Here is a 23,661-nt window from a genome sequence, read left to right on the forward strand (position 1 = left end):
GCTGTGGGATCTTATATATACAGGTGCCTTTCCAAATCACGTCCAATTAATTGAATTTACCACAGGTGCTCCAATCAAGTTGTAGAAACAACTCAAATATGATCAATGCAAACAGGATGCACCTGAGCTCAATTTCGAGTCTCACAGAAAAGGGTCTGAATACTTACAGTACCAGTCAATAGTTTAGACATGTACTCATTCAAGGGTTTTTCTTTATTTTCACTATTTTCTACATTGTACAATAATAGTGAAGACATCAAAACAATGGAATAACACATATGGAATCATGTAGTAACCAAAAAGGTGTTAAATCAAATATATTTTAGATGATAGATTCTTCAAATAGCCACACTTTGCCTTGATGACACCTTTACACAGTCTTGGCATTCTCTCAACCAGCTTCATGAGGTAGTCACCTGGAATGCATTTCAATTAACAGGTGTGCCGTCTTAAAAGTTAATCTGTGGAATGTATTTCCTTCTTAATGCATTTGAGCCAATCAGTTGTGTTGTGACAAGGTAGGGGGGCTATACAGAAGATAGCCCTATTTGGTAAAAGACCAAGTCCATATTATGGAAAGAACAGCTCAAATAAGCAGAGAGAAATGACAGTCCATCATTACTTTAAGACATGACAGTCAGTCAATGTGAAACATTTCAAGAACTTTGAAAGTTTCTTCAAGTGCAGTTGCAAAAACCATCAAGTGCTATGATGAAACTAGCTCTCATGAGGACTGCCACAGGAAAGGAAGACCCAGAGTTACCTCTGCTGTAGAGGATACGTTCAGCCTCAGAAATTGCAGCTCAAATAAATGCTTCACAGAGTTCAAGTAACAGGCACAACTCAACCAACTGTTCAGAAAAGACTACGTGAATCAGGCCCTCATGGTCAAATTGCTGCAAAGAAATCACTACTAAAAGACACCAATAATAAGGAGACTTGCTTGGGCCAAGAAACACGAGCAATGGACATTAGACCGGTGGAAATCTGTCCTTTTGTCTGATGAGTCCAAATTTGAGATTTTTGGTTCCAACCACTGTGTCTTTGTGAGATGCAGAGTAGGTGAACGGATGATCTCCACATGTGTGGTTCCCACAGTGAAGCATGGAGGAGGAGGTGTGAGGGTGTTGGGGTGCTTTTCTGGTGACACTGTCAGTGATTTATTTAGAATTCAAGGCACACTTAACCAGCATGGCTACCACGGCATTCTGCAGTGATGTGCCATCCCATCTGGTTTGCACTTAGTGTGTCTATAATTTGTTTTTCAACAGAACAATGACCTAACACACCTCCAGGCTGTGTAAGGGCTATTTGACCAAGAATGAGAGTGATGATATGTATGCTGCATCAGATAACCTGGCTTCAACAATCACAAGCCAATTGAGATGGTTTGGGAAGAGTTAGACCGCAGAGTAAAGGAAAAGCACCCAACAAATGCTCAGCATATGTAGGAACTCCTTTGAGACTGTTGGAAACGCACTCTAGGTGAAGCTGGTTGAGGGAATGCCAAGAGTGTACAAAGCTGTCATCAAGACAAAGGGTGGCTATTTTGAAGAATGTAAAATATATTTTAATTTGTTTAACACTTTTTTTGTTACGACATGATTCCATATGTTTTATTTCATAGTTTTGATGTCTTCACTATTATTGTACATTGTAGAAATGAGTAAAAAGAAAGAAAACCCCTTGAATGAGTAGGTGTGTCTAATTATTTTGAATGGTACTGAACAGTATGTAAATAAGGTATTTCTATTTCTCACAAACCTATTTTTGGCTTTGTCATTATGGGGTATTGTTTGTAGACTGCTGAAGATAAAACAACGTTTTATACATTCTAGAATAAGGCTGCAAGGTAACAAAATGTGGAAAAAGTCTATGGGTCTGAATACTTTACGAAGGCACTGTATATTAGGCTAAATCTATTTTAATTTCTGTTTGATTATCTTGACAAACCAAAAGATGCCCAGTTATTGGAAATTACATTCACGTGGCTATTTTTCTTTCAACACCACTGCATTTTGTTCAATAGGTTACCTCACAGCCTTGAAATGACATTTTCCCGACCCCCCTTTTCACGTGACATGAGGGAAACCATGAGACGTTGTGCAGCACATGACAGAAGAAAACATGTTGGTTTTTTGCTGGTAAGAGAGGCTGAGGGGAGTAGGCTATGGTAGCCTACTTCCACATTAACAAACTGCAGTAGAGGCTATTCTTATCCATCTATTCAGTGACCATTTTGAGTGTGTAGTATCATAGCTATCGGCAAATGGATACATTTCCAATCTTACGTTTGGTCTCCCTAGTCGGTTAGATGCACGTGGTTCCTGACATGGCCGCTGTCGATGCCCCTACTGCAAGAGAGGCCTCTGCTCATATTCGTCAAGGTCAATTGATGAATGCAGTCAAAGGCTGGCTGAATCCCAACACTCCCGCAGGGCACATTAAAAAACACATTAACACATTAAAGGACATGATTTGATGTCCTCCAATTAAAATCATTTCGGGTTTTTTTCTTCTAAAATGAATGTCAGTCTAGCCAGGTGTGTATCACGCCTTTCTCATCACTCCATATCCTAGCAGATAGCATCTACAACAATCATTGGGCTAATTATAACTCGATTAGTTTAATGTAGGCAATAATAATGTCCTTGTATACCAATGATGGACACCTTGGTATCCTCTCTCTCATAAAGTGGAGGCAACCCTTGTATGCAATCTAGCGCACAGCACAAGGGGTGGAGTGGCGAACTGCTGCACCTTTAAGGCAATGAAGAAGAAAAGCGGCCGCGGCCGCGAAGGAGGAGGCGAGAGTTATTCCATAATGCTCTGAGCCAGGGAAGGTTAGCACAGGGACCAGTGTGATTTGTACGGCTGCGGGAAGATGCGTGTGCTTGTTGCTTGCTGGATGGAGAGAGGCGGCGAAAAGGGAATGAGTTTTCAGTACAGCTAACAACTATTGCTTCCTGCTTACAAATTCATACGTAATTTTTTTATCCAATCCAAATGTATGCATATTTTTCACTTGAAACTTTTTTGTCTCATTATTTATTCATAGTGTTTTCTTTATTTTGTAGACTAATTCGAATTGTTTTAACTTAATTCTTTATTTTCTTTGAATTTCATTTGGGAATTCCACCTGTGCATATTGCGCTTGTCCCTCCTCGTGTCGTATGCGTCTTCAGCCTCCAGTCTCCGCTCTGACTCAGCCGCACTCACCTGGACCAGAGCTCAAGGAGGCGAGACCCACATGTACCCCGCAGAGCATCGCGCCCAGAAGCGGGGAAGGCTGCACTAAGGCACGGCGTGGCCACTTCAAGAGAGACGTACAGTTGGATTCAAGCTCTTATCATAAGACAATCACCAGAAGCTCATACCTCCTCTTCCCAACGCGAAGAGAGAGAAAGAGAGGGAGAGATACTCATTTGTACAGACCATCGTTCATTGCAACTGGCATATTGAAGAAATATAAAGAAAACTTAAGGAAGAAAGTGTGTGGATTGAAAAAAAGAAAAAGCATAGCTTGGATATTGAACGGTGCGGGGCATGTGGATATTGGCTGTCATCTTTTTCCAGTGCATCTTGAATGGTAAGTTGTGCTATTTGAAATTAACTTCATTAAAGACATGCTCTGGAAATGTTAATTTAATGTTAATTTTCCTCTGAGCAAAACTTACCAGATATAGCCCATCTTAATTATTTGCGGAATAATATGACTTATTTTATCGTAAAATTATATAGTAAATAGTTGTTGGTATGTCCTGAGAGCCCAATTGAGGAGCGGTTGGATTGGGCAGCAGAAGCAGTGCTGGCTGAGCTGAGCCTGCCAGTCACATCCCGGTTAATTTGGCTACCTAATACCTATAGTTGGATACAACTATGTGAAAACACTGAACAAAAACTAGACTCTACTTTGTTCTTTGGGGCGATTAACATAATATTTTCTATTAAGACATTTCTAGAGTAGTGTAATAGTGCATAGGCTACAGTATATGGCGATGGCTTGATATGAAAATATGAACTAAATGCAGGTATCGTTTTGATACATTTCGCAGGTTACACTTCAATAATAAGTAACCTTATTTCAATTTTGTCTAATTGTACATTATCCCCATATTTGTATCTAATGAAATTGATTGTGAGTGTATATTTTGATAAAACATTTTTGGGGGAAGGGTAACTTCATGTTTAAAGTAATATCAGATTTTGTTTTATTTAAATTATTTCCAATTAGTTATTATCGTAGCTCATTTGCATATTAGCATCAATACAATTAGGAAATCTATATATTCATTCATAACAACATAATCACATGTGAATTACACTTAAATAGTGTGCCACTTAATTGTGACAATAAAATGCAATGATTTCCCCTTGGCACATAGGGTATATTGATATTTTAAAAGGGTTTTCATTAGGGAAAAAACATGCTTATTTGCTATGGGAAATTTAATAGGCCAATTAATGTTTTATATGAGAATACAATTCACTAAAATATTCCATTGATTAACTGAATTAATATGTGCATAAGATCATCTCTTTATTTCTATCAAATCAGAAGGTATCCTGTGAGATAATAGTGAAAAAGGAAACAACTCAGTTTGTGCTGTCTTTTTTTTAATGGAGCTACACCCACCATATTAGAAGTACAAACATGGAGGCATCAGGATTTTTAAAAAACAGTTGAGGCAAGCCCCTTGTCGCTCATTTCCCTGTGATCCCCCTGAAACAGTTGAACACAATCCTTTTGTGTTACACAATGCAAAAGTGATTGGCCTGTAATTCCTTAAAAATATGGATTTGATAAGAGGCAAATGTGCTTTTGGGTTGGGGCTGCCTGAACGCTTAGCGAGTACAAGAAGGGTGTGTGTGAGAGAGAGGGGGGTGGGGGGTGGGGGGAGAAGGAGAAGGAGGTTGAGGAGGATAAGGGGTTGGGGGTGTTTGTGGGGGGGAATAAATAATCCAGAGACAAATTGGACATTTAGAGGATCTTTTTAAAGATGGATGGATGGAGTGGGGGTTCAAATTAAAGTGGACAGATGAATGTAAACTGAGGGGAGAGAGATGCGTCAACCAAAGATGACAGAAAAAACATTTTGTGGCAATGCTGAAGGGCTGAATGAGGTAGTGGTTTGCCACAGAAAATACAGTGATGCAGTGAGGGACGTGTACAAATGCATTTTAACACAACTGAGGCGGGACTGACTGGTTCTAGAGAGAGTCCCTGTTCCATAGTATGATGTCCATTTCAAATATCAATCCATTATGTGTTACAATAAACCCTTGTGTGAGCTGAGAGCACTATCTCTCCTTTAGCTTTTGAATGGCTTCGCATGGTGTGTTTTGACCATGCAGGCTTTGGCGTTGTAAAATGGCTGCTCCTGAAGCGTGCAGCATGGAAACTTTGAATGAAAACACCACTGTGGATATGATACATGCGGAGTCTATGGCTGATGTTGAAGATCTGTGCTCTGTTGACAGATTAAGTTTACGCAAGAGGCACGTTGTCAATCTTTGAGGTTGTTGAAATGATTGTTTATGGGCAGGAATGGCATACAATAATATACAATACAATATTATTTCATTTTATATGCTTATTTCTTTAAAAATGATGTGTTTTTTAAATCAATAAATCATAGATATGGCTGATAGGTCATAGATTGAAAAGGTCTTATACTGCAGTGTTTCTTATGATATCAGGCAACTTTGCATATTGCTCTATTTCTTCCTGATTTGTGTTTTTTGAATGTCCAACCAGCGTCCCCATCACCAGCACTATCCTATATTAGAATAGTACAATGTGTAGCCTAGCTCTTCTGAGCAGAGAGAGAGAGAGACGGAGAGTGATCGAGATTGGATTCCAGACATAACGGCTTTTAGGGTTCTGGTCTAGCAGCACATGCTCCTGAGGTGGTCTCTATGGAAACATGGATAATGAGTGTTGGCGCAGTGTGGGCTGGGTCTGAGCAAGGCCGCACTCTGTGCAGGTGACCCCGGAAGTGCTTCCCCACAGATTAGACCTATCACTCCTGCAGCTCTATGATATTGCTGTAGATAGAGAAAGGATATGTGAAGGTTATTTTTGCATGTTTTAAAGATGTTACTCTGGTGGTAAGTTGTCTGTCATTCTGATACGTTATTCCCAGGTTTCTGTTCTTTTTCAAGGACTGAATAACTCAATCAGTAATAGTTTGGTTCATGTCTATTTGTTTGGTTTAGATCATGTATTAGATTGTGTATTTATAGTATTTGAGTTATGCAAAGGTATGGAGCAATTTATTAACAAGTTGTTAAATCATGTTATATTTTTTGAACTACAGCCTGACATTTGACCATGTAAATCTGCAGAATCTATAGGGCTCTTTCTGTTGCATATATTTGCTGCTTTCCGTTTTCAAGACTGAGGTGCAAACTCATCTTGTCTTTGGATACAATTTGCAATCATAAACAATTCACAGTTGCAATGAGTTAAAAGCATTGTAGTGTTGATATCAATGACACTTTTCCAGTGCTGTTGCATCAGTATTAAATTTACTGGGAACAACAGATCTATCCATGGAGAGACAGACTGGGGAAATGGCATAATGTTGTTTTTGCTCAGCAATGCCAGGGGGCAAATATGACACATGCTCAATTGGACACTAACAAACAGTGCAAATATACAACAATGCTCCTCAATTCGCACTCAGTATCACTGTGTGTAAGTGTGTGTGTGTGTGTGGGGGGGTGGATTTGCCCCCTACCTCGGCTAATTCAAACATGAACCATCTCAGTGTGGATTCACCCTACCACTTTTCAGACAGACAGTAGTGTCTTGCCATCAGAACATAACCAAATTGTGTCTTTCATCTTATTCAAACACACATCCAGTAGTAAGACTTCCAATGTGGAAAATGCCTTAATCTATGCTGGCCTACAAGAGGATTCCTATTTAGAAGATTAAAGCTATCCTAGGCCTGGCATCTGAATAGCTGTCACTATCAGTTAGACTGCTCGTTTCGAACAGGAATAGCCCAGGGAACCAGGCTACAGGATTAACCTTGATAAAGCTGTCATGACCACAGAGATTTTAATCAACCCATCTGGGAGATCTCCACAGAGAGAGACCCAGGTTTGGTGTTATCATAGCAGACATGTTGACTTAGTAATTGGGTGCTGTGTTTTTGTCATTGCATATGGGGGCAGGTGAGTGGAAGTAAAGGGCAATTATATTTTGAGTGTAAATGTACCTGTAATTATACAAAACATTAAGAACACCTGCTCTTTCCATGACATAAGACTTAGACTGACCAGGTGAATCCAGGTGAAAGCTATGATGTCACTTTTTGATGTCACTTGTTAAATGCACTTCAATCAGTGTAGATGAAGACAGGTTAAAGAAGGATTGTCTCAGTTGCCTTGAGACATGGATTGTGTATTTGTGCCATTCAGAGGGTGAATTGGCAAGACAAAATATTTAAGTGCTTTTAAATGGGGTATGGTAGTTGGTGCCAGGCACACTGGCTTGTGTCAAGAACTGCAATGCTGATGAGGTTTTCCACGCTCAACAGTTTCCCGTGTGTATGAAGAATGGTTCACCACCCAAAGGACATCCAGCCAACATGACACAACATGAGCCAGCATCCCTGTGGAATGCTTTCGACACCTTGTAGAGTCCATGCCTTGACGAATTGAGGCTGTTGTGAGGGGAAAAAGGGACCGGGTGAGGGGGGGAACTCAATATTAGGAAGGTGTTCTTATTCTTATTGTTTTGTACCTAGTGGTTAGAGCGTTGGACTAGTAACCGGAAGGTTGCAAGTTCAAACCCCCGAGCTGACAAGGTACAAATCTGTCGTTCTGCCCCTGAACAGGCAGTTAACCCACTGTTCCTAGGCCGTCATTGAAAATAATAATTTGTTCTTAACTGACTTGCCTAATTAAATAAAGGTAAAAAATAAAAAATGTTTTTTTTACACTCAGTGTACGTGCCAATGATGGATGTCGTTTATCACAAAATGCAGGAATATCTACATACACATCCCCACACAGATCCCTGTTGTGTTGAATCCTACTGTACTAGATACAAATATAATATTTTTTCAAGATAGTGTATTACTTTCCAGTCGTTGTTTCAAATATCAGAGATCAACAAACCTGCACTCCAAACGCCAGCTGTGCAACTCATAGATTTGATTTGGGGTCTTTTCTCTTTTCTAAATGTCACCTTATGAAAGACATTGAATAGTTTGTAAATAAACAGTTATTATTGCATTATCATTATTATTTAACTAGTAAAAACAGAAGACAACATTGTTTGGAGGTCATGTTCATGCCAGTGGGAAACTGGCTGGTGGTGTCCTTTGGTATACATCTGTCAGTTCACGTAGAACCAAGCCTGTATGACAGAGCCACAGCAACAAACACACACGCACAAGAATAAAGTGATATTTGATAATACTCCTCCAACAGCAAAACATTTGATCTAAAAATGACCTAATAGATAAATACCAACAGCACTATAAAATAAAGCCTTACAAAATACATCCTTCCCATAAAAATCAGCATATGGCAAGTATTTGCAATATCTAAAACATTGTGCAAGATGGATGTCATGACATCTCCTAACATATCCCTGAGCTTGGAGTTGGCTGTTATATCCAGAACAGACTGAACCATATGGTAATGTGTGCACATTGAAATGTTAACTGTTTCTTTTAACCCAGGCCAGAATGCTTAAGGAGATGATGGAGTGCAACTAAGCAGACAGAGAGAGAGAGATAAAGAGAGAGAGAGAATGAGTCAGCATGTGTTACACACTGGTGTTTGACACACTGTAAGGAAGTAAACTATTACACAAGGTTCCCACATACATGCACATACACACACACAGGTTATTCCTGGCAGGTTGTGTTTTATATCTGTGAATGAATAAAACAACAGTAGTTAGTAGATAGCCTACGTCATTTGTTTTCCACTTAGCTGGCATGCTACTGTTTCCATGTTAAAGTGGGACAGTGGCTAATGTCCTGACCCTTCAGGAAGGCAGGAGCTGAACTAAATGAGGCACAGCTAGCCTACAAGTGGGGATACTGTGGGCCCTACTGTATATTCACAAGACAAGTGTCCTGCTTGGACTTTTTTTCTTACATTTGATTGTTGTACTGTGCAGCATGTATTTCTCATAACTACCAGTTTGTCAATGTTGTATAAGATTTTATCTAGCGAAAGGGTATGTTTTCCTTGTTCATAGGCCCTCTTTTTCCTTTGAGATACAGCATACCCCTTCAGCTACAATATCATTATAGATTGAGGCCTGAAAGGTACATATTTTAGGACGAGTTGAGTACACAGGATGAGTTGTTTTGACTTTGAGGGTATGTTATATACCATGTCAGGTCAAAAAGGGACTGGTGCTGAAGCCAACACACACACATAGCCTACAGTATACTGTAGACTTGGCCATGGACATTCCATCCATATATCCATAATCCAACAGGAGCAGCGTGAGCATCAGTTGACATATAAAGTTTCCGGCTAAAGTCTTGATTTGTTCTCACATGCTCACTCTTGCGCTCTGGGACATCACCATGGCACTATACTATAGACGTATCTACTATTTTGAACAAGCATTAGAACAACAGTGCCAACAGTCCTTCTTGAGATAAGGGCTGTGTCCGGGTAGCCAGATCTGGAGACAGGGGTTGCCAGGCGAAGAGGTTCCTGCCCGGTGGGTTTCTGTATGTAATGTGGTGCACGTCCACACACACTGCAGAGCTATTTTTGGGAGACCATTTTTAAAGTCTGTCACAGGGGTAGTGGAAGGAGTGCCAAATGACCTCTACAGAAAGACTCAGGCTTTGGGGTTTTCTACACACACGCACACTCACACCAGGTCAGGCTCATTTATAACACATGGGACAGGTATCCCGCTATGCAAAAGTGATTGATCTCCTGAGTTGACGTGGGAGGCAGGTGAGGTGGCTTATGCATCTACACAGATCTTATTCTGTAGGTGAATAACATTAGAGTTGATAACCTTGAGTACAATATATTGCAATACAATGTAGCCCATTAAAGACAATGGTATACATTGTTGTCGTATTGCACCAGTATTATGGAAAAAGCAAAAAACTGTGTAGCCAGTTTAAATGATTTTTTGTCAGACGTTTCAATTGTCTTCAGTCTATAGAAATGCTTCTAATGAAAGAGCTTTATCAAATTAAATACAACCTTACCTTGAAATGCTTACTTACAATCCCTTGACCAACAATGCAGTTCAAGAAATAGAGTTAAGTAAATATTTACTAAATAAACTAAAGTAATAAAATATATACAATTAAAAAGTAAAACAAGAAAATTACATAACAATAACGAGGCTATATACAGGGGTTACCGGTACCAAGTCAACGTGCGGGGGTACAGGTCCCTCCTTTACGTTTGAGTATAATGCATTAAATTAGCACATTTAAATATATCCAATCGAAATGAAGCAACACACAAGGTTAGTGTGTTTTATTGTTTCAGTGTGTGAAGTGATGCCTGTTTGTCTTATTCAGCCAGTGATTGTTAGCTGCTCGGCTGACTATTAGATGCGTTGAGGCATATCCGACAAGCCCTGATTAGTATGCAAAAAAAACGGCACAATTTCTGTGGCCAGAAATGTGTAACATTTTCAAAGATTTTCCACAAATGTCTCATTAAAGTGTTGCTAGCTCTGGGTCAAATCTGTTTCAGTCTTCATTCTATCAGGCCTTCCCCAGAAGTGATTATGCTAATTGCTGTTTGATCAGATGATTAAATTATAATTTGATTAATCCTGAGCACTAAACGGTCTGAATACGTTTATGTCCACTTGGTAGCATAGCTTTGCAGAGCTAACGTCTCCTGTCACTATGTAAACAGACATGACAGAGGAAGGGAGGGATGACCAGAGAATGACTGAGGCACACCATCCAGATAGAAAGAAACATTTATTTAGATAAGTTAACCAAAACTGTCAATTGTCTTAATGTATATCACATTAAGCCAATACAAAATGCAGGTGTCCCAGTCAGAGAACACCTAAAATTGTAAATAAATATTTGCGTAGCCTATTTTTGCAGTGAGTAGAGTAAAGAATAGCCTGAATGCAGCTTGCTGTCATCATTGTCGTAGTGAATTTCCGCCAATCTTGTGTACCCTCAGTGTCCATTACAATTATTATATTGTTGTGAGGTTGGGTCCTGTTGATAATATCACTGACTGATGAGGACAGTGTCCTGTGTGTCCCATAGAATCCACCCCTCCTGTTGGGGACAATTTCTGGTGTTCTCTGACCGAGACACCTGCATTTTTGAAGGGCAGGTTCCAATGCTTGGTCACACACACACACACACACACACACACACACACACACACACACACACACACACACACACACACACACACACACACACACACACACACACACACACACACACACACACACACACACACACACACACACACACACACACACACACAAGAAGAAAAGCTACCTGGCTCTGTCTCCCACTGTGGTATTAGAGACGACTCTGCTGCAGTATGCTTACTCAAGATGGAGTAGCCCTGCCTGTGAAGCAAGTGGAGAGGGTGGGGGAGAGGGAGCGGTAGAAAGGAGAGGGAGGGAGGGGAGAGAGAAGGGCATGTTTCCTGAAGCATCAGAGAATGGCTGTGAACGGGAGGGAAGGCAATGATGTCTAGTTATCTGACGCACAATCCCTTTTAACCCCAGGACTTTGATTTGCCCTATTCTCGTGACAGCCTCTAGCTACTATGGCTAACTGTTCATAGCTTTTTGTTTCTGTGGCTGCACATTTCTTTAACACCAAAAAGATGCAGCTTCTATATTTGCAATGTTTAATAAATGATTCCTGTACACCTTTTTGTTGTTTCTGTGGCTGCCTGTTTTGAGCACGCCATATAAAAAGAGGCAGCTACTATACAGTATCTATAAGGTTAACCATCAATACAGTTTTCCATAAACCCTAACTTGCATTGAAAAGGACATGTGTCTCCCCGATACATTTAACCATTTTAACCATTTATAATTTATGCTCACGGTGATTCTCTGTCAACTGCTTGCATCTACTACCCCGGCTGAAGCCTTGGTGCTGCACACCACATGGATGTTCTTAAGAATGTCTGTTATATTATCCAGCCTCTTCTATTCCACAAAATCTCCCTGTTCATCCCTACCTACTGGATCCAATATCCAATAGAACCTACATCATTAATCTCACCTGATCTCCCTGCACCAATAAGACTCACAGGCTCAAATGGACTGGCCTATCATTTTGTTTACCTTTATTTAACTAGGCAAGTCAGTTAAGAACAAATTCTTATTTTCAATGACGGCCTAGGAACAGTGGGTTAACTGCCTGTTCAGGGGCAGAACGACAGATTTGTACCTTGTCAGCTCGGGGGTTTGAATTTGCAACCTTCCGGTTACTAGTCCAACGCTCTAACCACTAGGCTACCCTGCCGCCTCATAGGCATGTTTGTCAGACTGTCCTTTGAGTCTTGTCCTATGAGAGAATTGTTAGTCACTGTACACAGTCCTTTTGTACCCAGATACTCATAACTTTTGGTTTGGGGTTTGATGACTTATTTTGATCTGACTCTTGTAGTCTTTTACATTGAGGGAGACTCATGTCAACAAAACTCTGATTCATACTTTGAACTGGAAGAGATGCACACTCATAGTTGTCATTAAACATTCTCTGTAGTGTGCTTTAGAAACTTTTTCCAAAGAACGTCATTCCGAATGTTGTCAGATGTATGTTTCTTATAAGGTCGTCATATGATCAATATGTGAGATTTTAGAATATCGCTGAAGGGGATGGCTGCCGTTTTACAGGCTCCTGACCAATTGTGCTATTTTGTGTGTTTTTTCGCATGGTTTGTTACTTATTTTGTACATAATGTTTCGGCTACCGTCTCTTATGACCGAAAATATCTTCTGGATATCAGAATGCAAAGTATATACTCTTGATCCCGGACCAGTCCCAAAGCCTCATCATTTGCATGAAGAAAAGACTGAGATACAGGGTGCGTAGATTCGGGTGCCTTGTGAGAATTCTTCGGCGAGTGGGTAACCCTCCTCTACCATCCGTTCTATTGGCCAACGTGCAATCACTGGAGAATAAACTGGATGAGCTCCGTTCGAGACTATCCTACCAACGGGACATTAAAAACTGTAATATCTTATGTTTCACCGAGTCATGACTGAACGACGACACAGATAATATACAGTTGGCTGGGTTTTCCATGCATCCACAAGACAGAACAATGACCTCCGGTAAGACTATTTGTCAATAACAGCTGGTGCGCGATGTCTAATCTTAGTGAAGTCTCGAGGCAACCTGAGGTAGAGTAGCTCATGATAAGATGTAGACGACACTACCTACCAAGTGAGTTTCATCTTTATTTTTCGTAGCTGTCTATTTACCATCACAAACTGAGGCTGGCACTAAGACCGCACTCAGCAAACTGTATAAGACCATTAGCAAACAAGAAAATGCTCATCAAGATGCAACACTCCTAGTGGCCGGGGACTTTAATGAAGGCAAACTTAAATTTGTTTTACCTAATATCTACAAGCATGTCACATGTGCAATGTGGGGACAAAAAACTCTAGACCACCTTTACTCCACACACAAAGACACATACAAAACTCTCCCTCGCCCTACATTTGGCAAAGTTGACCATAATCCTATCCTCCTCATTCCTGCTTACATGCAAAAACTAAATCACAAAGTACCAGTGACTCGTTAAATACCAAAGTGGTCAGATGGCGATGATGCTAAGCTACAGGACTGTTTTGCTAGCACAGACTGAAATATGTTCAGGGATTCGTCAAATTGCATTGAGGAGTATACCACCTCAGTCACCAGCTTCATCAATAAGTGCATCGACGACGTCGTCCCCACAGTGACCGTAAGTACATATCCCAACCAGAAGCCATGGATTACAGGCAACATCCACACCAAGTTAAAGGAGCTCGACACTAATTTGTATGGTTATAAGAAATCCCACTGTCCTCAGACATACCACCAAACAGGCAAAGTGTCAATACAGGACCAAGATTGAATCATCATAATACGGCTGTGATGCCTGTTGGATGTGGCAGGCCTTGCAAACTATTATGGACTACAAAGGGAACCCCATCCGCGAGCTGCCCAGTGACGTGAGCCTACCAGATGGGATAAATCCCTTTTATGCTCCCTTCTAGGCAATCAACATTGAAGCATGCATGAGAGCTGTAAGAGTTTTCTTCTGGTGAAAGAGAGGCGGACCAAAATGCAGCGTGGTGGTTATTCATGCTTTTAATAAAGACGACTATACATGAACAGACTATACAAAACAAGAAAAGTGAAAACCTAAACACTCCTATCTGGTGCAAACACAGAGACAGGAACAATCACCCACAAAACCCAACACAAAACAGGCTACCTAAATATGGTTCCCAATCAGATACAATGACTAACACCTGCCTCTGATTGAGAACCATATCAGGCCAAACATAGAAATAGACAAACCAGACACACAACATAGAATGCCCACCCAGCTCACGTCCTGACCAACACTAAAACAAGGAAAACACATACGAACGATGGACAGAACGTGACAGAACCCCCCCCAAGGGGCGGACTCCGAACGCACAACCTAAACCTATAGGGGAGGGTCTGGGTGGGCATCTGTCCGCGGTGGCGGCTCTGGCGCTGGACGTGGACCCCACTCCATAATTGTCTTAGTCCACCTCCTTAGTGTCCCTTGAGTGGCGACCCTCGCCGCTAACCTTGGCCTAGGAAACCTAACCACGGGCCCCACTGGACTGAGGTAGCTCAGGACTGAGGGGAAGCTCGGGACTGAGGGGAAGCTCGGGACTGAGGGGAAGCTCGGGACTGAGGGGAAGCTCGGGACTGAGGGGAAGCTCGGGACCGAGGGGAAGCTCAGGTGTGAGAGGAAGCTCAGGTGTGAGAGGAAGCTCAGGAGTGAGAGGAAGCTCAGGCAGGTTGATGGATCTACCAGATCCTGGCTGGCTGGTGGTTCCGGCAGATCCTGGCTGACTGGCGGATCCTGGCTGACTAGCGGATCTGGAAGATCCTGGCTGACTGGCATATCTGGCGGATCCTGGCTGACTGGTGGATCCTGGCAGACTGGCGGATCCTGGCTGAATGGCGGATCTAACTGATCCTAGCTGACTGGCAGATCCTGGCTGACTGGCAGATCCTGGCCGACTGGCAGATCCTGGCCGACTGGCAGATCCTGGCCGACTGGCAGTTCTGGCGGATCCTGGCTGGTGGATCCTGGCAGGCAGATCCTGGCTGACTGGCAGATCCTCTGTTCTGGCGGATCCTGGCTGACTGGCGGATCCTGGCTGACTGGCAGTTCTGGCGGATCCTGGCTGACTGGTAGTTCTGGCAGATCCTGGCTGACTGGCGGATCCTGGCAGACTGGCGGATCCTGGCTGACTGGCGGATCCTGGCACACTGGCTGACTGGCGGATCCTGGCAGACTGGCGGATCCTGGCTGACTGGCGGATCCTGGCACACTGGCAGTTCTGGCGGATCCTGGCTGACTGGCGGATCCTGGCAGACTGGCAGATCCTGGCTGACTGGCAGATCCTGGCTAACTGGCAGATCCTGGCCGACTGGAAGTTCTGGCGGATCCTGGCGGATCCTGGCTGACTGGCGGATCCTGGCAGACTGGCGGATCCTGGCTGACTGGCAGTTCCTGGCTGACTGGCGGATCCTGGCAGACTGGCAGATCCTGGCTGACTGGCAGTTCTGGCGGATCCTGGCCGACTGGCAGATCCTGGCCGACTGGCAGATCCTGGCCAACTGGCAGATCCTGGCCGACTGGCAGTTCTGGCGGATCCTGGCCGACTGGCGGATCCTGGCCGACTGGCAGATCCTGGCTGACTGGCAGATCCTGGCCGACTGGCAGTTCTGGCGGATCCTGGCTGACTGGCGGATCCTGGCAGACTGGCGGATCCTGGCCGACTGGCAGTTCTGGCGTATCCTGGCTGACTGGCGGATCCTGGCAGACTGGCAGATCCTGGCCGACTGGCAGTTCTGGCGGATCCTGGCTGACTGGCGGATCTTGGCAGACTGGCGGATCCTGGCTGACTGGCAGATCCTGGCTAACTGGCAGATCCTGGCCGACTGGCAGTTCTGGCGGATCCTGGCTGACTGGCGGATCCTGGCAGACTGGCGGATCCTGGCTGACTGGCAGTTCCTGGCAGTTCTGGCGGATCCTGGCAGACTGGCGGATCCTGGCTGACTGGCAGTTCTGGCGGATCCTGGCCGACTGGCAGATCCTGGCCGACTGGCAGATCCTGGCCAACTGGCAGATCCTGGCCGCCTGGCAGTTCTGGCGGATCCTGGCCGACTGGCGGATCCTGGCCGACTGGCAGATCCTGGCTGACTGGCAGATCCTGGCCGACTGGCAGTTCTGGCGGATCCTGGCTGACTGGCGGATCCTGGCAGACTGGCGGATCCTGGCTGACTGGTAGTTCTGGCAGATCCTGGCCGACTGGCAGTTCTGGCGGATCCTGGCTGACTGGCGGATCCCGGCAGCGCTGGACAGGCGGGACGCACTGTAGGCCTGATGCGTGGATCCTGGCTGACTGGCGGATCCTGGCAGACTGGCGGATCCTGGCCGACTGGCAGTTCTGGCGTATCCTGGCTGACTGGCGGATCCTGGCAGACTGGCGGATCCTGGCCGACTGGCAGTTCTGGCGGATCCTGGCTGACTGGCGGATCTTGGCAGACTGGCGGATCCTGGCTGACTGGCAGATCCTGGCTAACTGGCAGATCCTGGCCGACTGGCAGTTCTGGCGGATCCTGGCTGACTGGCGGATCCTGGCAGACTGGCGGATCCTGGCTGACTGGCAGTTCCTGGCTGACTGGCGGATCCTGGCAGACTGGCGGATCCTGGCTGACTGGCAGGACCTTGAGCTTGGCTGAGGTGCACCCATGACCAGCTCTGAAACCAGATTGCATAGCAAAGAAGGCTAGGTGGGATTTGAAATGGTCTGTAATCTGTTTGTTAACTTGGCTTTCGAAGACCTTAGAAAGACAAAGCAGGATAGATATAGGTCTGTAGCAGTTTGGGTCTAGAGTGTCATGCCCTTTGAAGAGGGGGATGACCGCGGCAGCTTTCCAATCTTTGGGAATATCAGACAATATGAAAGATAAGGTAATAGGGGTTGCAACAATTTCAGCACATAATTTTAGAAAAAGAAGGTCCAGATTGTCTTTCCCGAATGATTTGTATGGGTCCAGATTATGCAGCTCTTTCAGAACATCAGCTATCTGTATTTGGGTGAAGGAGAAATGGTGGGGGCTTTGGCGGGTTGCTGTGGATGGTGCCTGGCAGGTGACTGGGGTAGGGGTAGCCAGGTGAAAAGCATGGCCAGCCGTAGAGAAAGGCTAATTGAAATTCTCAATTAAAGTGGATTTATCAGTGGTAACAGTGTTTCCTAGCCTCAGAGCAGTGGACAGCTGGGAGGAGGTGCTCTTATTCTCCATGGACTTTACAGTGTCCCAGAACCTTTGAGTTTGTACTACAGGATGCAAATTTCTGTTTGAAAAAGCTAGCCTTAGCTTTTTTAACTGCCTGTGTATATTTGTTCCTAACTTCCCTGAAAAGTTGCATATCACAGGGGCTATTCAATGCTAATGCAGAACGCAACATGGATGTTTTTGTGCTGGTCATGGGCAGACAGATCTGGAGTGAACCAAGGACTATAACTATTCCTAGTTCAATTTTTTTTGAGTGGGGCATGCTTATTTAAAATGGTGAGGAAGGCATTTTTAAAGAATAGCCAGGCATCATCTACTTATGGGATGAGGTCAATGTCATTCCAGGATACCCCTGCCACGTCGATTAGAAAGGCCTGCTCGCAGAAGTGTTTTAGGGAGTGTTTGACAGTGATGAGGGGTGGTCGCTTGATCGCAAACCCATTACGGATGCAGGCAATGAGGCAGTGATCACTGAGATCTAGATTGAAAACAGCAGAGGTGTATTTGGAGGGCGAGTTAGTTAGGATGACATCTATGAGGGTGCCCGTGTTTACTGATTTGGGGTTGTACCTGATAGGTTCATTGATCATTTGTGTGAGATTGAGGGCATCAAGCTTAGATTGTAGGATGGCTGGGGTGTTAAGCATGTCCCAGTTTAGGTCACCTAGTAACACGAGCTCAGAAGATAGATGGGGGGCAATCCATTCACATATGGTATCGAGGGCACAGCTTGGGGCAGAGGGTGGTCTATAGCAAGCGGCAACCTTGAGAGACTTGTTTCTGGAAAGGTGAATTTTTAGAAGTAGAAGCTCGAATTGTTTGGGTACAGACTTGGATAGTAATACAGAACTCTGCAGGCTATCTTTGCAGTAGATTGCAACACCGCCCCCTTTGGCATTTCTATCTTGGCGGAAAATGTTATAGTTAGCGATGGAGATTTCAGGCTTTTTGGTGGTTTTCCTAAGCAGGATTCAGACACGGCTAAGACATCTGGGTTGGCAGAGTGTGCTAAAGCAGTGAGTAAAACAAACTTAGGGCGTAGGCTTCTTATGTTAACATTCATGAAACCGAGGCTTTTACAGTTACAGAAGTCAACAAATGAGAGCACCTGGGGAGTGGGAGTGGAGCTAGGCACTGCAGGACCTGGACTAACCTCTAAATCACCAGAGGAACAGAGGAGAAGTAGGATAAGGTTACGGCTAAAGGCTACATGAACTGGCCGTCTAGCACGTTCGAAACAGAGAGTAAAAGGAGCAGGTTTCTGAGCATGATAGCATAGATTCAAGGCATGTGACAAATGAAAATGTATTTATTTTGTTTACGTGCACGTTCAGATTTATATCGTCAGTAGAGGGAGCATGTTTAGCCGTTAGTTTACAGAGTTCTTCTGTTTCCTCATCATGCCAGCTCTCTGCCACTCTCTCTCTTCTCTCTCCCCTGTCCTCTCTCTTCTCCCTCTCCCTCTCTCTCTCTCTCTCTCTCTCGCTTTCTCTCTCACACACACTCTATCCTCTTCTTTCTCTCTGTCCCTCTCTCTCTCTCTCTCTCTCTCTCTCTTCTCTCTCCTCTTGTGATTCAGACATCAATGTCTCAGTGCTGTAACTGATTAAGAACTAACTGGCATCCCCTCAGGATCTCCTCTCTCCTCATTCCTGTTCCCCGCTCATGGAAATGAGCATTCAGATGCATCAACTAACCCACTTGAATAAAAAAAATAGAAAAAGTGCAAGAATGACCCTCATCTCATCATGCGTCCTCAGGAGGATCCACATCAGAGGAGGATATCATTGGTTTTACATAGCGCTGGAGCAGAGTGCCACTAAGCATGCTGCTCAGTATTATTCATGAGAGCAAATTGGGAGCCGGGGAGTTAGTCAGCAGCAGTGGCAGGCAGGCAAGGGCCCTTTCGTTCCTGGGCTGTAGCAACGCGCCTCTTGCCGTGTAAGCCCTGGGGGCAGGAGGGGGAAGGGGGTGTGCTTACTCACTGCCACAGGACCCTGTCCATCCCAAACCCCACTCATCCACCCCCTTCTCTCTCCTGAAGCGCTCTGGCTTAATTACCTGCAGCTCCAGACATGGCCTGTCAGTGTGCCACAGTCACTGTTTGCCACTGGGGATGCCCAGCAACGAACCAGACCACACCACACACACACACACACACACACACACACACACACACACACACACACACACACACACACACACACACACACACACACACACACACACACACACACACACACACACACACACACACACACACACACACACACACACACACACACACACAGACAGACAGACAGAGCCTTACCCTGCTCTGTCCTCACCAAGCATGGTCATGACTAACAGCCAACCAGCAATACTACAGCCACTAGCACTCAGACAGCCTAGCCTTAGGAATTGACTGGAGGACATAATATGGCCAATTGCTAGCTCACTGTATGGAGGTCAAGGGATGGCGAGATACTGTTGCACACACTTGTGAATATGGAGGACACCTAGTCAGTTGTACAAATGAAGGCATTCTTCTGCATTTATCCCAATGCCTCTGAATCAGAGAGGTACAGGCGGCTGCCAACATCCATGCCCAGGGAGCAGTTGTTGGGGATTAAGAACAGATTTTTACCTTGTCGGCTCGGGGATTCGATCCAGCAACCTTTCAGTTACTGTCTCAATGCTCCTACCCGCCAGGCTACTTGCCGCTAAAATATTAAAAGAATGATGTAAGTAATCAGTAGCTGAAATTAGGAAAATTGAGTAGCTTGACTATCATCTGTTGTTGGGTGGGTGTTGTTTGATGGAGGTAAACACATGTGCAGAATGGAGCCTATTTATGTTGCTGTTACCTCTATCAGTATTGATCCTACATTTACTTAAATAATATCGCCTGGGTGGTTTTGAAAGCAGCAGTGGAGCAGAGAAGTAGGTGATGTTTTGTGCCCTTGAGCTGTCAGGCAGGCCCATAGCAATGTAGCAGACAGGAAGCACCCAGAGCCAGACCTGAGCGGACAGGACAGGGAGAGTGCATTAGAGTCACCAGCAATCCAGGATCAGTGCCTTCATTCACTATGGGTCTTCTCCAACAGAGAGTGACACAACTACAGAGCCATCTATTATTTTACACCAAGAGAAGGCCCTCTTCCAACTCCAACAGCCAAACCAACCAAACCCTCAGTCCCCTCAGCTTTGCTGATAGAGGGAAATAAAAAAAGCCCCATTCATTATAGATATGTTGGATGCATTATTGAACAGTATCAATTTTTTCTTCTTTGTGGTTTGGCTCATGGAAAAATGATGTCGATTAAAGGTGCAGTTCGCTGAGCGTGTGGTGGATTTTAGAGAGGTTGTAGGGATGACTGACAGGTCAGTGAAAGGTGTGTGTGTGTGTGTGTGTGTGTGTTTGTGTGTGTGTGTGTTGTGTGTATGTGTGTGTGTGTGAGAGAGAGAGAGAGAGAGAGAGAGAGAGAGAGAGAGAGAGAGAGAGAGAGAGAGAGAGAGAGAGAGAGAGGCCTTAAGCATCTGCCTCTGCCGCAAAGGGTTATGTGCTCTGCTCGAATCCAGCAATAAAAAGTTTGTCCCAAACATTTACCATCCCCCTTGACCATTCTGAGTTAACATCTAACCTTAAGATTTCGGAGTAAATGCCTTAACTTAACCTTAAATTCTGACATGAGACTGTGTGAACTTGTTGGATGAAGAGAAGGTTAGGAGAGATTTGAGTTAGTTTTTGTTCTGAATGTGTCAGGCCAGACATAAAACAGAACCGCAGGTTGTACATGCATGTGAACAGTACATACATAGAGTACATGTACGTGAGTGGGTGCGTGTGTCCTGATGCATCCCCAGGTGGCCCTGCCCTAGTAGACACAGTAAGGTTGTGTGTGTGTTCAGTCATGGGTGGTTGGGTTGGTCCTAGAAGCTTTTTACAATTAAAGTGTTTTTCCTCCTCAAGTCAAACCTGGCTCTTCCCTGGCTATGTTGCATCGATTCCTTCACATCTAAAACCAAAACCAATGAAAATGTATGTACTGTACAGATAAAATCAATCAAATCAATCAAAATTGGTTGTATATTGTATTGGTCACATGGGCCGAATGCAACAGGTGTATACTTTACAGTGACATGCTTACCTATGATCCCATTCGCAACAATGCAGTTAAAAGGTAAGGCAAATATTTGGTTAATGAAAAGGAAATAGAACACAATAAAAACAATAATGAGACTATACACAAGTTGTCAATCAATCAATCCAATGTATTTACAAAGCCCTTTTTACATCAGCCGATGTCACAAAGTGCTATACAGAAACCCAGCCTAAAACACCAAACAGCAAGCAATGCAGATGTACTGTGGAAGCACGGTGGCTAGGTACAACTGCCTAGAAAGGCAGGAACCTAGGAAGAAACCTAGAGAGGAACCAGGCTCTGAGGGGTGGCCTGTCCTCTTTTGGCTGTGGCGGGTGGAGATTATAACAGTACATGGCCAAGATGTTCAAACGTTCATAGATGACCAACAGTGTCAAATGATAATAATCACTGTGGTTGTAGTTGGTGCAACAGGTCAGCACCTCAAGAGTAAATGTCAGTTGGCTTTTCATAGTCAGCCAGTCAAGATGCTCTCAATGCTGCATCTGTAGAACCTTTTGAGGATCTGAAGTGCCTCTGCAAAATCTTTTCAGACACCCGATGGGAAAGGCATTGTCGTTCCCTCTTCACAACTGTGTTGGTGTGTTTGTACCATGATAGGTCCTTTGTGATGTGGACACAGAGGAACTTGAAGCTCTCTACCTGCTCCATTACAGCCCTGTAGATGTGACTGGGGGAGTGTTCAGCCCTCCGTTTCCTGTAGTCCACGATGAGCTCCTTTGTCTTCTCACGTTGAGGGAGAGATTGTTGTCCTGGCACCACAAAGGGAAACTCAGCCGTGAGCTGCCCAGTGATGCAAGCCTTCAAGATGAGCTAAATGCCTTTTATGCTCGCTTCAAGGCAAGCAACACTGAAGCATGCATGAGAGCACCATCTGTTCCAGACGACTGTGTGATCACGCTCTCGGTAGCCGATGTGAGCAAGACCTTTAAACAGGTCAACATTCACAAGGCCGCTGGGCCAGACGGATTACCAGGATGTGTACTCAGAGCAAGTCTGTAATACCTACATGTTTCAAGCAGATCACCATAGTCCATGTGCCCAAGAAAGCGAAAGTAACCTGCCTAAATGGCTACTAACCCGTAGCACTCACATCTGTAGCCATGAAGTGCTTTGAAAGGCTGGTAATGACTCACATCAACACCATCATCCCAGAAATCCTAGGCCCAGTCTAATTTGGATACTGCCCCCACAAATCCACAGATGATGCAATCTCAATCTCACTCCACACTGCCATTTCCCACCTGGACAAAAGGAACACCTATGTGAGAATGCTGTTCATTGACTACAGCTTAGCGTTCAACACCATAATGTCCACAAAGCTCATCACTAATCCTAGGACCCTGGGACTAAACTCATCCATCTGCATCTGGATCCTGGACTTCCTGATGGGCCACCCCCAGGTGGTAAGGGTAGGCCACAGTTGGTAAGGGTAGGCAACAACTCATATGCCACTCTGATCCTCAACACTGGGGCCCCTCAGGGGTACGTTCTTAGTCCGCTCCTGTACTCCCTGTTCACCTACGACTGCGTGGCCAAGCCAGACTCTAACACCATCATTAAGATTGCTGACGACGCAACAGTGGTAGGCCTGATCACCGACAACGATGAGACAGCCTATAGGGAGGAGATCAGAGACCTGGCAGTGTGGTGCCTGGACAACAACCTCTCCCTCAATGTGAACAAGACAAAGGAGCTGATCATGGACTACAGGAAAAGGAGGGCCGAACAGGCCCTCATTAACAATGACGGGGCTTTAGTGGAATGGCTCGAGAGTTTCAAGTTCCTTTGTGTCTACATCACCAACAAACTATCATGGTCCAAACACACCAAGAAAGTTGTGAAGAGGGCACGACAACACCTTTTCCCTCTCAAGAGACTGAAAGTATTTGGCATGGGTCTCCAGATTCTCAAAAATGTGTACAACTACACCATTGAGAGCATCCTGACCAGTTGCATCACCTACTGGTATGGCAACTGCTCGGAGT

General features: G+C 44.5%; 1 protein-coding gene across 5 annotated transcripts in view; it reads left to right on the forward strand.

Annotated features, from left to right (window-relative positions):
* Window positions 1–2,786: 2,786 nt before the first annotated feature.
* LOC118391194 (cell adhesion molecule DSCAM-like) overlaps window positions 2,787–23,661 on the forward strand; it is a 152,517-nt gene continuing 131,642 nt past the window's right edge. For 3 of the 5 annotated variants that reach the window (XM_035782315.2, XM_035782316.2, XM_035782317.2), the window contains exon 1: window positions 2,788–3,589. In XM_035782315.2, the coding sequence (XP_035638208.1) occupies window positions 3,547–3,589 (43 nt within the window). In that variant the 5' untranslated portion in view covers window positions 2,788–3,546. Of the gene's footprint in view, window positions 3,590–23,661 lie in introns of all 5 variants that reach the window. The other 2 variants (XM_035782314.2, XM_035782318.2) reach the window with 1 other exon arrangement.

Source organism: Oncorhynchus keta, chromosome 12 (assembly GCF_023373465.1).
Source record: "Oncorhynchus keta strain PuntledgeMale-10-30-2019 chromosome 12, Oket_V2, whole genome shotgun sequence".
Classification (NCBI taxonomy): domain Eukaryota; kingdom Metazoa; phylum Chordata; class Actinopteri; order Salmoniformes; family Salmonidae; genus Oncorhynchus; species Oncorhynchus keta.